The 15,934-nt window shown below is 37.0% G+C and overlaps 1 protein-coding gene across 2 annotated transcripts in view; it reads right to left on the bottom strand.

Annotated features, from left to right (window-relative positions):
* Positions 1 to 15,062, bottom strand: part of RPTOR (regulatory associated protein of MTOR complex 1) — a 427,126-nt gene extending 412,064 nt beyond the window's left edge. For both annotated transcript variants that reach the window (XM_087710142.1, XM_087710143.1), the window contains exon 1: positions 13,546 to 15,062. In XM_087710142.1, the coding sequence (XP_087566268.1) occupies positions 13,546 to 13,707 (162 nt within the window). In that variant the 5' untranslated portion in view covers positions 13,708 to 15,062. The remainder of the gene's footprint in view (positions 1 to 13,545) is intronic.
* Between the last annotated feature and the right edge of the window lie 872 nt (positions 15,063 to 15,934).

Below are 15,934 nucleotides of genomic sequence, written 5' to 3'. Positions count from 1 at the left end.
ATACCCTCTCTGGTCCACTGAAAAACCTCTCTCCACAGAGCCAGTCCCTGATGCCCAAAAGGTCGGGGATCACTGCTATAGAGGTATACTATATATAAACAAGTGTAATGAAATAGATTCATTTCTACAATATACAATTGTTTAAAAAAAGTGATTATATAAATGTACTATCTATCTCTCTCTCTCTCTGTGTCTGTCTCTCTGTCTCTCTGTCTCTCTCTCTCTCTCTCTCTCTCTATCATCTATCTATCTATCTATCTATCTATCTATCTATCTATCTATCTATCTATCATCTATCTATCTATCTATCTATATATATATATATATATATATATATATATATATATTCAAATATTTGCATTAGACAAATATACATAGTATCCTAATTGTTTATTTTTATGACTTTTTTCCTTTGTCAAATTTCTTTCACTTTTTTGTTAAAGCACTTTTAATGTGTTATGTTTTTCCTTCTCTTTAACAATGTATATCTCAGCCTGGTGTTTTGTTCTTTTTTATTAATTAAAAGGTAATGAAATATAAATTAAAATATCATTGTGTGCTTTGAACAAAATTTTCTTTTGGACCTAGGATTTCATAAAGCCCAATGCTGTACTTTAATTTAGACTAAATTGTTATAGTAATGCTCCGAACATAGCTTTACTGCCTGTCAAGTGTTAAGCTAACATAAGAAGCTTGAAGGTTTAATTCTACTAAACCAATCTCTACCAACATGACTTTGCAGCACCATACACAAAGTCAGGCTATGACTTTTTAATGACTGTTACAAAATGTAGAATCCATTTTTTTAATTGTAAAAAAAGAACAAAAAGAATAAGAAAAATCCTGCAGAAGCTAAAGCCCAGTTTTGATCCAGCCAAACTCCCCAATTAATTTTACATACCAGAGTATAAATGTAGAGAGTTTTACAAAAATCTTCATTACTACCGAACTCTTGGGATCTTGGCATTGTACAGATAGATCTTGTACAATCACTGCTATTTTAACTTGGTGTGCTTATACATCTCAAGTTTGCCTTGCAAGTTTAAGCCTTAAACAAAGCAAACAAGCTGATCCTACAGCAGTAAAATGAGTCTCCACTTTGTCTGTGGGCTTGTGCTTTTTTACTCAAAAGAGGGAGTCCATTAAGTGACCCTATGCATTATCCTGATTTTAAATTTTTATAAACCAATTTAGAATGTTGGCTGCTATTCCAACATATCACACAGTATTTTCCCAAATAAAAGTCCCCCAAATTAAGGTGTTAGTGTAGATAGTGTCTTTTTTTCCACATGTCATTTCCTGAAGTTTTCTAGTAAAAAAAAATGCATATGAAATTTAGGTCTCATTTAAGAGAAGCAAGTTAAAATATTTCTGCGCTGATGAACTTTAAAAATAGCACAGGTTTGAACAAAAGTATGGGAAATATTAATAAATCATGTGTCCCTGCAGGCAGTCTATAATGCATGTATCCTGAAAGGTCAGTTCTCACCATGACTATGATTACAATATGTGCTAGATTCCTACTGTAGCTTATTAGTTGTACTTGCTTTGTTTTTAACTTTTACATTCAACAGAGTATGAAATGAATTTATCTTTCCTTTAATTTCCACCTTAGATTACCTAGTGCAACAAAATTCTAATTTCTCTGATACTATTCAGCTCAGCTTTATTTTAAGGTGAATAATGTTCAAGCATAGATCTAAAGCAAGTTTCTAATAGGTGGCAAAATTAATAGTTATTTTCCTAGTAAATGGCAAAATGAGTAGATTTAGTAAATAAACTCTTTATGGACTGGTACTACTAATTTAGGAGCAAGATTCAAATCCTACTTGAATATATATTTTCCATTTGCTTTTTTCCATAATCTGACTATTCTTCAGACTATAACTGAACTATTTTGAAAATATTCATAGGAGTTATGAATATTTCAGATGTTTCCCACAAGTATAAAAACTAATGAATTTTACTCCTCCACAGTGACTAAACTTCTTTAGACTAAAGCAATAAATATGAAAATGATGCTTCTATGGGTCCACAGTAATGCATGGGGACTGCAGAAATATAAACAATAAAAATAATTTAAGAAGGATGATGGGAAATTGCCAGTGACTATATGAAAAATGCATTAGAACATGCAATTCATCCAGGACTTTGGAGTTTCTACCTCCTGCTATTCATTCTTAACTCTGCAAAAACTCTAGAAAGAGTGCAGAGAAGAGCAACAAAGATGATTAGGGGACTGGAGGCTAAAACAGATGAAAAACGGTTGCAGGAATTGGGTATGTCTAGTTTAATGAAAAGAAGGACTAGGGGTGACATGATAGCAGTGTTCCAATATCTCAGAGGTTGCCACAAAGAAGAGGGAGTCAAACTATTCTCCAAAGCACCTGAGGGTAGAACAAGAAGCAATGGGTGGAAATTAATGAAGAAGAGAAGCAACTTAGAACTAAGGAGACATTTTCTTACACTTAGAACAATTAATCAGTGGAACAGCTTGTCTCCGGAAGTTGGAAATGCTCCAACACTGGAAGTTTTTAAGAAGAGATTAGATAACCATTTCTAAAGTAGTGTAGGGTTTTCTGCCTAAGCAGGGGGTTGGACTAGAAGACCTCCAATGTCCCTTCCAACTCTGCTATTCTATTCTAAAAAGGATAATATGACATGAGAGCTGTACAGCTAGTCCCAACTTACCAACATTTGTTTAGCGACCATTTACAGTTACAAGAGTGATGAAAAAAGTGACCTTGCACTTAAAATAATCACAGCTTCCTCATAGTCACGATTGCAATTTGGGCTCCTTGGCAACCAGCATGTGTTTATGACAGTTACAGCATCCCAGAGTCACATGGTCACCATTTGCGATCTCCCAGGCCAGCTTCTGACAAGCAAAATCAATGGGGGAAACCAGATTCACTCAACAACCATGGGATTTGCTCAACAACTATGTGATTTACTTAACAACCACAGCAAAAAAGATCATAAACTTGGGTGCAATCACGATGACTCACTTAACAACTACACTGCTTAGTGACAAAAGTTCCAGTCCCAATTACAGTCCTTAAGTCTAGGACTACTTGCACTTCATTGACTCAAAAGGTTATAAGAAAGCCTGCATCTTACTCACTATCCGTAATTACATATCTGAAATAAACATCATTCTTGAATAACAAATATGATCCTAAAAGAGACACATTGGCAGAGTAAATTAATTACATTAATAATGTTTTATTATTACCCTTACACAAGTTAATATTCACACATTTCTGAAATATCATGAAAATATTAAAACTATTTTAAGAGCGCCTCAATCATATATATATATAGCCATCCCTCATTGTAAATATCTAGAGATTTGTGGAACCTGACATTCCAGCCAAGGGAAAGCAGGGGAAACTGTAATCACAACTGCAAAAACATTGCAAGGCAGAAAAAAAGAATGAAGCTATCATTTTAAATCAGTGATACTATTCTACCAGTTTGTCATTTGCAAACCCCTCCTTTGCAGTTCAGCCGTCTGAATATTAATACATTATTTTATTTAACCATATCTCATTGCACTGTCAATAAATAATATTTAAGATCACATATGCCTAAACATTCTTCAAACATTTTGAAATTTTAAGCTGTCCCCCATAAAGATTTTAGTAGTCCCAAAAGGAAAGGCCACTTTGAAGATAGCCCTCTCCCAAAGGCTCATCTAGAAAATAAGCTTGTCTTGTACAGGTCCCAACTATAAAATGTACTTCCTATGGAAGTATGTTTTGCCTAGAATCTCCCAGTGCTTAGCAGTTGATGGAAACATATAAAGCCAGTTTGGTGTAAGGGCTAAAGTATTAAGCTAGAAATTGGGAGAGTTTCTAGTCTGCCTTAGTCAGAAAGCCAGCTGGGTGACGTTGGGTCAATCACCTTGTCTCAGCCTTCAGGAAGGCAGCAAATGCAAACCACTTCCAAGAAACCTTGCCAAGGAAACTGCAGGGACTTGTCAGGCACAATTGAATAGAAGAAGAAAAATATTTTGAAAACTTTTAATTATCCATTTATTTTATCATCATTTTAATCAGGCTTTTAATTGTAATTGTTATGATCTTAGCTTAACTTTTTTATCATTTTAAGTTTCCCTGATTATTAGACTGATAAAAAGACAGGATATAAACCCAGTAAATACAAAAGCTATAATGTGTACTTTACATATAGATAGATAGATAGATAGATAGATAGATAGATAGATAGATAGATAGATAGATAGATAGATAGATAGATACATACATACATACATACATACATACATACATAGTATATTAATCACACTATTCCCTTTCAGGGTAAACCAAATTATATAAAGTACAGAAGAAAACAAAATGACAAAAAAACATGAATTAAAGTCTAACTGAATCTAGTTTACACATACGCTATGCCTCTCTGTTAGTTTGTTTCCTTCTCCTTGTTTCCATCTTACCCATACACTAATTTGTTCTTTAAACTTGTCTGTCTGTCTGAGGGTCTCATCAAAAAATCCATTTCCTAAGACTTTCCCTTTTCTCAAAGCATGCATTCTTCCACTGTGTATTTGTTTTGCCATTGTTAAGTAATAACCAAGAATAATAATAAACAATAATCCTTGTTTACTGTCCCTATATGGGGAAACATCTCAATGTATTTCCTACACAGCAGTCACTCACTTTTGAATTCAGTTCAGCACCCATTCATTCTTGACCCTATATCTTTGATCTATCACACCCATTTCAAAACTAACATACTCCCCAATGCATTTAACATTTAAGTTTTCTGTGACATATTCAATTCTCACATCTAATGAAGTAGGAATAAGCAAGCTGTTACAGCCATTTGCTTTTCTTTTCAGAAGCACTTTTTTATACCTGATCACAAATATCCACTACCATTCTAACAGCATTTGGATGTCTTAAAACCGTGTTGGTGAACCTATAGCATACGCGTGCCACAGGTGGCACACAGAGCCATTTCTGAGGGCACATGAGGTGTTGCCCTGTCAGCTCCAGTGCACATGTGCGCACTGGCCAGCTGATATTCAGCCATGATTTTCCGCCGTTTTTCACCCTACGCGCAAAGCGGAAGTTTGGGAACAGAAGCCCCCTGAAGGCGAAAAACAGCCCAACGTGCAAACCGGAAGTCGGAGGCTTCAGTGAGGCCTGCTCACGTGCGTGGGGGGGGGGTGTTGTGCACATGTGTAAGGGGGAGGGCATTGCATTATGGTTGTGGGCACATGCGCACGCAAACCCCTGCTCCCCTCACTTTTGGCACGCCTCGACAAAAAGGTTAGCCATCACTGTCTTAAAATGTAAAATTTTCCCATTCTTAATTAGCATTCTATCAAGATATACCAATATATCTACTTACTCTGTTTTTACCATTTATATATAATTTGCAAACATTCATTCTATTTTCTCCATCAAACACAGCTGTCTTGTCTTTTGACAGCTTATTTTTCAGATCCATATTCCTCTATGCATCATACAATCAATTCATTGCAAATAATCCAGATTGTCTGCCAACACAACATCATCTACATACAAAGGTAGAGATTGACTTCTCCAATCAACCAAAATTAATTCTAACATAACCCCAGGCTTTCCTTATACATTTATCCATAAATACATTAAAGAAACAAGGAATATCATACACCATTGTCTTAGTTCTTAAGCAGTATTAAACTATTCACTTAACATTTCTATTTGTTCTCAAATATTTTACTTCCATGATATATTGCTATTAACATATTCAGTAATTAACCTGTAGATTCACACAAACTTTCCAAAATTTGAGTCTATTTGCTTTATCATATGACTTATGTAATAAACAAACATACAATAAGCTTCTTTTTCACATTAATTCATTTCTCATTTTGGCTTAAAAATAAACCTGAAGAAGAGCCATATTATGTTTAATAAATTCACCAAAGAAAGAGAATTATACCTAGAGAAGAACTAGCAGTACTAGACCACTACATACCTTGGCCAACAGATCTTAATGGAAGGTGATACAATAAAGGAAATTGAACGGCATGTTAAATATGGTTGGCAGGCATTCGGCAAGCAAAGCCTAATTTTCAAGAACAGCCTCTGCCTATGGCTGAGAAGTTTTAAATCAGTGTGTGCTACCTGTTCTAACATATGCCAGAGAAACATGGACACTAACCTCAGAATCAATACAAAAGCTACGAGTGGCACAAAGAGCCATGGAAAGATATATGTTTGTCATCACAAGACAAGATACAAAGATCTGCACATAGATTACATAGCAAATGAAAGTACACAATATCAAGAGAGTAAAAGGGTTAAAATGGAAATGGGCTGGTCAAATAGAAAGAAGAACTGATGAGAGGTAGACCATGGCACTCATAGAATGGATCCCATTTGATAAAAACTGTTGACGAAAATGACAAAAGAGACCTAAAACAAGATGGATCAACAACATCAGCAAGTATTGAGGGCTCAATTGGCAAAAGAAGTTCAAAACATGTGGAAGAGGCGTTCATCCTGCAATGGACAGACCATGGCTAGAAGGACAATGAATGAGGGCATTTATCATCAACCCATCAAAGAGCAAAAAGTGGTTCACATAACCCCACCTTGGCATAATACACTGCACTACCGGGATGTTTGTCATTATCACCTCTTGTACTATTCAAGTCAGAATTCTGACAACCCTTTTCCTTGCATTTTTTTAAAAAAGTTATCCCACTACCACCCTCATCGTTTTTTATTGATCTTGCTACATTTTTTTCTTTCTATAGGATATCCTATAGTTCATGTCTAGGCTGAACAACTTGGACATTATCTCTTCTGGCAGAATAATCAAAGGCAGCTTTTAGTTTCTGTATGAAATTGACAAGAGGTGTCCATTAGCGAATCATTACTGTCCCTAATAGGAATTGCCATTTTGGCAGCCCCATCTCTCAAGACTCCAAGGATAAATCACGCCTGAGTGGAATTTGTGGAAAACTTGCTCTTAAGGAAGAGTATAGCTGAGTGATGAAAATCTTGCATCTGTTTGGGGATATGTCATAGTAGTCAGGTAATGAGCCCACAGAGTGAAGTAACACGATTAGAGGAGTAGAAATGGCAGGAAGCACACCCATGGCAACTACACTTGATTGCTGAGTTTGCTCAAATAGCAGCATCATTTGGGCAACAGCAATAGCCCATTAACTCATCTGTGCATCTTTGAGACTGAAATAAAATACTGGTAGCCTTTCAGCACTCAGCTGTACTCTACTCCCAGACTGCCATGGAATCAGCCACAAACAGGCAGCAAGGTAACTTCCCTTGTAAGGGAAATTGAAGAATTGCTGAGATTAATGTCAAGCTCTTGACAGCTGATCCAAAAGCAAGATTTTCACAAGGCTTCTTCAATAGATTTATTGAAATAGAAAAGGGCATATTGTTACATAAATCTTTGCAAATGGATACCTTTGCTTTAGTGCTGTTTGGTAGGGGCAAAATTTCTTTTTCCTCTTATTAAAAGCCTTCCAATGGACAAAGCAACTGGCTACCCATTTTTCTGCCAATGGAAGAATATACAGGTGTTCCTAGCTGATAATATTTTCAGCTATCCTCTTTTCCAGATCTTAATAAGACCACTAAAGGGTCCAATAATCACTATCTCTGGGAAAGGCTTTCAGTAAGCCTACAGAGTATGACTGAATTGTATCAATGTTTTAGATGTTCAGGGATACAGTCAAGATACAGGATAATACAAAACTATAACATTAAGGAAAAATATAATTGGAAAGATGCAATTAAAGTTTCCCTTGGCAAAAAAAACCCCAGATTACATGCAGGTAGTCATCAACTTACAACCATTTGTTTAATGACCGTTCAAAGGTACAACAACACTGAAAAATGTGACTTATGGCTACTTTTCATAGTTACCATTTTTGCAGCATCCCCATGATCATGCAATCAAAATTCAGATGCTTGGAAACTTGTTCATATTTATGATCTTTGCTGTGTCCTGTGGTCATGTGACCCCCTTTTGCAACCATCTGACAAGCAAAGTCAATGGGGAAGCCAGATTCACTTAACAACCAGATTACTAATTTATCAACCGCAGTGATTCACTTAACAACTGTGGCAAGAAAAGTCATAAAATCGCGCAAAACTCACTTAAATGTCTCACTTAACAACAGAAATGTTGGGCTCAATTGTGATTGTAAGTCAAGGACTACCTGTATCTAAATGACGTAACAGAGGATGCCTGATATATAGGATAGCAAAGCTTCAGCAGAGATAAAAGTATTTTGCCCCCACACACCTACAAACCAAAAACCCAAATAGAAAATGCATGAGAGATTATGCTCATCAAGGTGTACTATTTATCCAGTGGAAGAGAGTTTTCTTTAAGAAGAGTGGTGAACTGGATAATAGCACAGTGATTACAAAATGTCATAAAAAACTGACATTCAGAAGCATGAATAGAGTTGTTGGGGGCAATATGCTGACTCTGTAAACCGCTTAGAGAGGGTTGAAAGCCCTATGAAGCGGTATATAAGTCTAACTGCTATTGCTATTGCTATTGCTATTAAATATGAGTAAACTAGTAAAAAATGAGTAAAGACACATTCTGTGAGGGGAACAAACTGAAGAAGCATTAATATATTGCATTCAGCAGTTAACATAACCTTTCACCTCCCAACTGAGAAAGGTGCAGACACATATCTTCAAATGCCATTTAAAACAAAACAGAACAGAGGCCATCCAAACTTTCCTCAGTGATGCGTTCCATAATTTGAGTAATGTTTACCATACTTTACTGAATCCTATTTTATTTAAGATGCTTTCACAATTAAAGCAAGTATTTGAAAATGTTTTTTTCTTAATAACTGTAAGTACATTGCAGGCACTTTCTTGCAGATTAGCACCTATAACCTTATATCAAAGCTTATACTACTTTTCCATGTTATTTACCCTTGTCTCAACCTTACCCTTAGGGTCTGAACTAAGTATGCTTTCAAACATTTAAATTCCTTTATAAGAAGAAATAAATACACTGACAATTTATTCACAGGTTTCTTTCATATACATCGCAGTTCCTGTTCTTATCGCTGCCTGATCTTCTCCACAGAATTAATCGGGATAAAGGAGAAAGGAGAAGGACCAATGAAAAGAAGATGGCTGTGCATTCAATTCCTTAAAGTATGAATGCAGTGAAGTGGAAAAGTAGTTGGGTTTTTTCCTTAGCACTGCTTTAAAGCAAACTTTCCCCACTCAATCAAACTTAAGTATATGCAATCCTACTACAAAATATAGCAAAAACAGCATCCTTCCTTCTCAACCACTAAAACCAAATTAGAAGCACTGATTGTAATACCAAGCAATAATGATAATTTTCTACCTGAATTTTTTCAAATTGCCAATAAATCTATTCATTAATACAGAAAAACTGTGTGTCATTTAAATAAAGGTTTTATTACTTATAATCATTTTCATAGTTTTGCTTTCCATTGGAAGTATATTACAGGTAGCTCTTGAGTTACGACCACAACTGAGTCCAAAACCTCTGTTACTAAATGAAATATTTGTTAAATGAGTTTTGCCCTATTTTATGACATTTCTTGCCACAGTTATTAACTGAATCATTGCAGCTGTTAAGTTAGTAACATGGTTGTTAAGTGAATCTGGTTTCCCCATTGACTTTGCTAGTCAGAAGGTTGCCAAAGGGGATCACATCACCCCAGGACACTGCAACCGTCATAAATATGAACCAGTTGCCAAGTATCTGAATTTTGATCATGTGATCAAGATGCTGCAATGGTTGTAAATGTAAAAAATGGTCATAAGTCAGTTTTTCAGTGCCGTTATAACTTTGAATGGTCATTAAATGAACTACTGTAAGTTGAGGACTACTTATATTTGCTTAAGAAATTTCAATTTCTAGCTGGTTTTGTTTATCAAAACACCTCATTTATCTGGGTAACCTTCAGTGGATAACGAAGGAACAAGAAAAAAATTGTTAAAATAAAAAGATTGCAAACAGATTTTTCTTTCCCATATTCTTTAGAAATCAGAGTAAATGTGGCTCAATTCTTATTTCAATAGCCATTTGTAAATTAAAATCCAACACATTCAGGACTCTAGTTTTAATGAGCTAGCAGAGCTGAGATTTAATTCTACATTCAAAGCACAATTCCTGTCTATAAAAAAAAACTTTGAATGAATAATAGATCAAAGGAATTTCATTTTGATAGCCTACAAATGCCATGGATCATGCTGGGAAAAATAAACCCTTTATGACATTACAGAATTCTGCTAGTAATTATATTACAATTAGTCAGATTTATTACTGAGCTACTTTAAATATACATTTTCTCACAACCAGTAAGACATTGAAAAATTCAAATAGCTCCAATTTTCTTTTTACTAAAATTTACAGATAGTCCACGATATATGACCCCAACTGAGCCTAAAATTTCCACTGCTAAACAAGATAATTGTTAAGTGAGTTTTGCTCAATTTTACAACCTTTCTTCCCAGTTGCTCAGTGAATCAGCTGTTTTAATTGAAACTGGCTTCCCTCCTTGACTTTGTCAGAAATCACCTGGGAAGGTTACAAATGGTGATCACATGACCCTGGGCAGTGTAACTCTTACAAATGCATATCAAGTTGCAAGCAATTGTATTTTGATCACATGACCATGCGGATGCTGCAGCTGTCATAAGTGTGAAAACTGGTAAGTCATTTTTTTCAGTGTATTATAACTTTGAACACACACTAAATGAATCGTCGTAAGTCAAGGACTGTATTAGCAAAATTTTAAGCATGTATCTCATCTATAATGATGAAAGGCCCTTATATATCTCTGCATGCCATGTGGTTTCTTGTGCTCAATCAACTTCAGAAATTAATCAGTTCAGCTCCTAGTCCAAAGGAAAATCAGTGATACTGCAGGATGAACAGCTGCCCATTGACAGACATTCCCATCTCATCCTGATTTCCCCTTCCCTTTTGGGATTAAGGTGCTATAATGCCTGCCTAACCCGTTGTGTCTCTTTCTTACCTCAAAAACCAAACATAGCTGGAAAAGATAACGTGGTGGGGTAATGTTTAGTTGCTGTTTCTACAGCTGCACTACTGGATAGCTGGAAGGAATACCATCCAACTCAAGAAGAGGAAGATGAGGAGATTTGTGGGGTGTCATGCAGTATTGCTGCTACATAGTTGAAATGGTGACTGCACAAAAGGAGTCAAAGACACTGTTATATCATTTCTCTCATCTGATCCCAAAGATATTTTCTCAAAAGTAAATCCCACTTGCTGGAATGGAATGTTTAAATAAAATACGCAGAGGATGTAGGTCATGACCTGACTCTATTTGGATATTTATTAAGAGGTGTATGCATATGTATAAACGAAGTCTCTTCCTGAATATGTGGATTCTCCCCATCTTTCTATTGTAATAGGAAGGAATTGAGAAATATTCACTTTTGGTTTTGATTAAGCACTGCTGGCTATGTTATCTACAATTGGAATTGTAGCTAATCATGAATACAGATAGCTAAAAGCTCATTTGAAACTTATTAAAGTATACTAGCTCAGACTACAAAAGAAGATGTGTGTCTTTTCTTTAACAGGAAGATAAATATACATTTCCTATCCCCTACCCTTCACTGTGAGATGGGAGAGGAGAGAGGAAGGAAGAACATGGAAGGACAAAATGAAACTACTTAAATTCATTCACATCTTGCTAAAATTAAGTTTAGCAAACACAAATTTAAAAATAAATATCACCTTGTAAGCAGCATGACAACAAATAATTGAGAAATAGCATATAAAATTAAATAATCAATAGTTATAGCTAGGCAATGCCTCTGGATTATAGAGCCAAATTCTCTGCTACTCTGATCTGTCCTGAGCACTCACTGCAAAACTGCTGTAAGGTCCCTTGCTATTGTATTAGCAATGGCAAGCTGTACTTGGGCCACAATATAAGGCAGATTTTGCTATATTCAAAGTAGTTCTAATTCACTCTATTACTGCCCATTTGCATAGTATTGCTACACCAAAAAAAGAGGGCATACTAGGCATTTGTACAATAATGTAATCAACTACTATCTGACACTAGCGAAGGACTAGATTATATTTGAAAAAAGAGACAAAATATTGTCTTGTCAGCATTACCATTTGCTTTCTGTGATTAAACAGAAAACATAGGACCCAGGGGGAAAAACCCAAGTATGCGTGTATCTTTATGAGACTGTAATCCTAGTCGGCCAGTTAATTGTCACATCATTCCAAACAGAAACATAAAGCCCAAAGATACATCACTGATAAACTTATCTTATTGATCTAATTTTAAACTACTGTTGGATGTTTTGACTGGTTAGCTGATATTTCAACTTCCCAAAGAAGCATTTAAGAATCATCTTCTCCCAGTCACATCTGTCTGACCTAACCAGAGTGAGGAGGCAAGGAAATCTGTGGGTCCACTCTTCTGAGGAGGCACCTCTAGTAGGACCAAGAAGAGCCTTCTCTGTAATAGTTCCCTCCCTGTGGAACATCATCCCCACAGAAATAAGATTGGCCCTCACTTTGACATTCTTTTACAAGACCTTAAGACCTGACAATGGACCTAAAAGAACCCATCAAGTTGTTGGAGCCCATCAAATGGTTTATTTGACTGTTATTGCCAGGAGGGTGGGGGTATTGCTTTTTATTGCTTTTATATGAGATTTTTTATCTCTGTAAGCCACCTGGAATCACTGAGAGTTTAGCAGCCATATAAATTATCTTAAATAAATAAATAATAAAAATAAAATAAATATGCCATAAGAGTTAACATGCAAACTGTAAAAGTCTGTAGAGATTCTCAGTCATCCAGGTCATAGTTGTTCCAAAGGTGCTTTTTCAGGAGGCAACTGGACTTTCTTTTGAGAATGTTTTGCTTCTCATCCAAGAAGCTTCTTCAACTCTGACAGAATAGTGGGGAATGAAAGGATTTATATTCCTTGCAGACAGCTGGTAATTTGCATCCATTTAGACTGGTTGTTGAAGGATTTAAATGTTTATTTGTGCTCAAGGTCACCTGAGGAGCACTACATATTACTGTGCAAAGTAATAGCTGTCTGCAAAGAATATAAATCCTTCCATTTCTCACCATTCTGTCAGAGCTGAAGAAACTTCTTGGATGAGAAGTGAAACATTTTCAAAAGATTTTCACAATATGGTGTTCAATATACAGTTAACAAAATAAAGCAATGAGGTTTATCAGAAATGCAAACTTCTTGACATACATTCACCGATTATTCTCCATCCAGGTAATTTTCCAAACAGTAAATTATCAAATTATTAAATATATTTATTATTTAAAAGAAAGTACCACTACTTAAATCTATATTAACTGCATTCATGATTTGTTTATTAGCATGCACTGTAGCAATTTAACAAATTTTCAAGATTAAAGATTAAAGAAATCCCATGGTTAGAAAAACTGTGTGACTTCACTAAGGACAAGGTGTATACCCCAAATTTATTTTGTTCCAAATAAAAGCTTCTGCTAGAGATCATTACCCGGTCTTTCATCCGCCAACTCTGAGCCAGTGATTTGGAGCCCTCAATTTTCTCACAGTGCCTCTTCTTCATAAAGGCCAAGGGCAAATTCCAGTCCGTCATGTCCGACTCATCTTCTTCCCCAAGGCCCAGGAGGGGTGACTGCAGCATATCAGACTCCATCAAGAAGAGTAGAGATCAGTGTAACCAGTAGAGGGGAAAAATCACTACTCCAAGGAAATGTTTTAACTGGATAACAAGACACTATGTTAGTTGTTTAACTCTATGTTTTATGCTTTTTTTTTCAAAATAGATGTATGAATGTTACTGTTAAATTGTATGACAATGTTCCTAGTGCAGCATCTGGGAAATTCCTGTGCAGAATGGGTAATCTCAGGGAGTAATGTAATCACTATTCAAGGGGAAACTATCTAGTAGTCAATGATCTATTGTTGTCTAGTTGAAACAATGATCACAGATGTGCACATGGATCTTTTTATATCCCTCTTCAGAAACAGGATATTATCTCAATATTCAAGAGATATAGGGTGATCACAGATAACTTTTTATTGAAAAAAGTTCCTGCCCACAATACAATGATTTAGTTTAAAATACTATCAGACAATGCACACTTGAAACGAAGTTTTGATATGATCGGTCTAAAAGTATTTTAGATAGAAAACATGGCTTTCTATGTAGCTCTGTAGCAGAGCACTTGGATCAGAGCTAAAGTAGAAAAGCTGCAGCGATACCACACTTTGCTCTCTTGCTCAGAATAAAGCTGATGCCTTGTTCTACATACTCTAGAGAAATCGCAGGAAAAGCAGAAGTTGAGAAATCAGGGTTGTCCAAGTTGGGAGAGTCGGATAAATGTATCGCTTCTCAAGCAACTGTGCTGTGCAGTGCAGTGCAGTGCAGTTCAACATATACTCTCGTTAAGACAAAAGATTTCTTTTCTTAATTGTTGATGGGATGTCAGAATATACTGTGAGTCGATCTGGATTCAGGCGTTTGAAGAATCCGAGCGCTGGATTCTTTGCCCGGCACAGCTACAAAGGAGAGGCTTGCACTTTGATCTCCCGTTTTGAGGCAAAACTAGCCAACGGGGTAAGGATGAATTCCGTAAGGAACGAACGATTTGGCCGTAGGCACCTCTCTCTGTTCCAGCCTTGGCTGTATCTGTCCTCGGAAAGCAGCTCGCCGCCGACAAGATCACCCCTCGGGGGATCACTCCGGACCAAGCGATGAGATCAGACTCTCCCTCCTGGGCCCATTTCCGACAGCGTGCAGCCAGAGGGGAATAATCGTCCTACCCCCGCGGAGGTGCCTGGTTTTTGCGCGGCTGCAGCGACGGCCGCCCAATTCGACCCATTATGTTCCCCGACTCGGGCAGCGGGTAGTTCCTCTTCGCGGAGAAGTTCCCCAAGTAGCGGGGTTTGAGAAGCTGAAGGAAACTGTTCCGGAGAGCCAAATTCTCCTCAGCAGCACACCAAGGAGGCAGCCATATTGCCGAGGACCAGAATGCATCGCAGCGACGGGCCTTCAGACGGCTCAAAATCAAGTGAAACGCGTTCCGTACGGGCTAATTCGAAAGTGGGAGGGTAAGAAAGGGCCGAGCGTGAACAGGTTGCCTAGTAACCTGCTTGGGCGGTCTCCGTGACTTTCAGCTGTAAGTGTGCGGGACGCCCGAAAATGTTGCCTTTTTCCCCCCTTCTCCTTGAATGGTCGTGGTCACCCGGAAATTTGGCCAGATGAAGAATTTCTGGTGTTTGAAACCTACTCTGTGTTTTTAAGAAAGAAAAAAAGGAGGAAAGTTCCTTGTAGCAGGAAAAAATAGTTGAATACACTTTCCAATATATTTTGCCTCATTTAGTACAACCTATCTACTTTTAGTGGGACGTGGTGGCTTAGTGGCTAAGACGCTGAACTTGTTGATCAGAGAGGTCGGCAGTTGGAATCCCTAGTGCAGTGTAACAGAGAGAACTCCCCTTACTTGTCCCAGTTTCTGCCTACCTAGCCTAGCACTTCAAAAGCATGTAAAAATGCAAGTAGAAAAATAGGAATCACCTTTGGTGGGAAGGTAACAGTACTCCGTGCGCCTTTGGCGTTTAGCCATGCCGGCCACATGACCACGGAGACATCTTCGGACAGCACTGGCTCTTTGGTTTTGAAACGAAGATGAGCACTGCCCTCTAGAGTCAGGAACAACTAGCACATATGTGCAAGAGGAACCTTTACCTTTACCTTACCTTACCTTACCTTACCTGCCTTTAAATCAAAGGGTATGTTATTGCCCAGGAAAGGATAGATCCTGTGGATTAAATAAGTGAAGGAAATCAAACAAAAGGCAGTACTACAAGTAGTCCTTGACTTTCCATTAAATCATTCATTTAATGACTGAAGTTACAAT

The sequence above is a fragment of the Thamnophis sirtalis genome, unplaced genomic scaffold (assembly GCF_051295495.1).
Source record: "Thamnophis sirtalis isolate CommonGarterSnake01/CBP01778 unplaced genomic scaffold, rThaSir2_p1.2 scaffold_3, whole genome shotgun sequence".
NCBI classification, from domain to species: Eukaryota; Metazoa; Chordata; class Lepidosauria; order Squamata; family Natricidae; genus Thamnophis; species Thamnophis sirtalis.
This window is presented reverse-complemented; position numbering and strand designations above follow the sequence as displayed.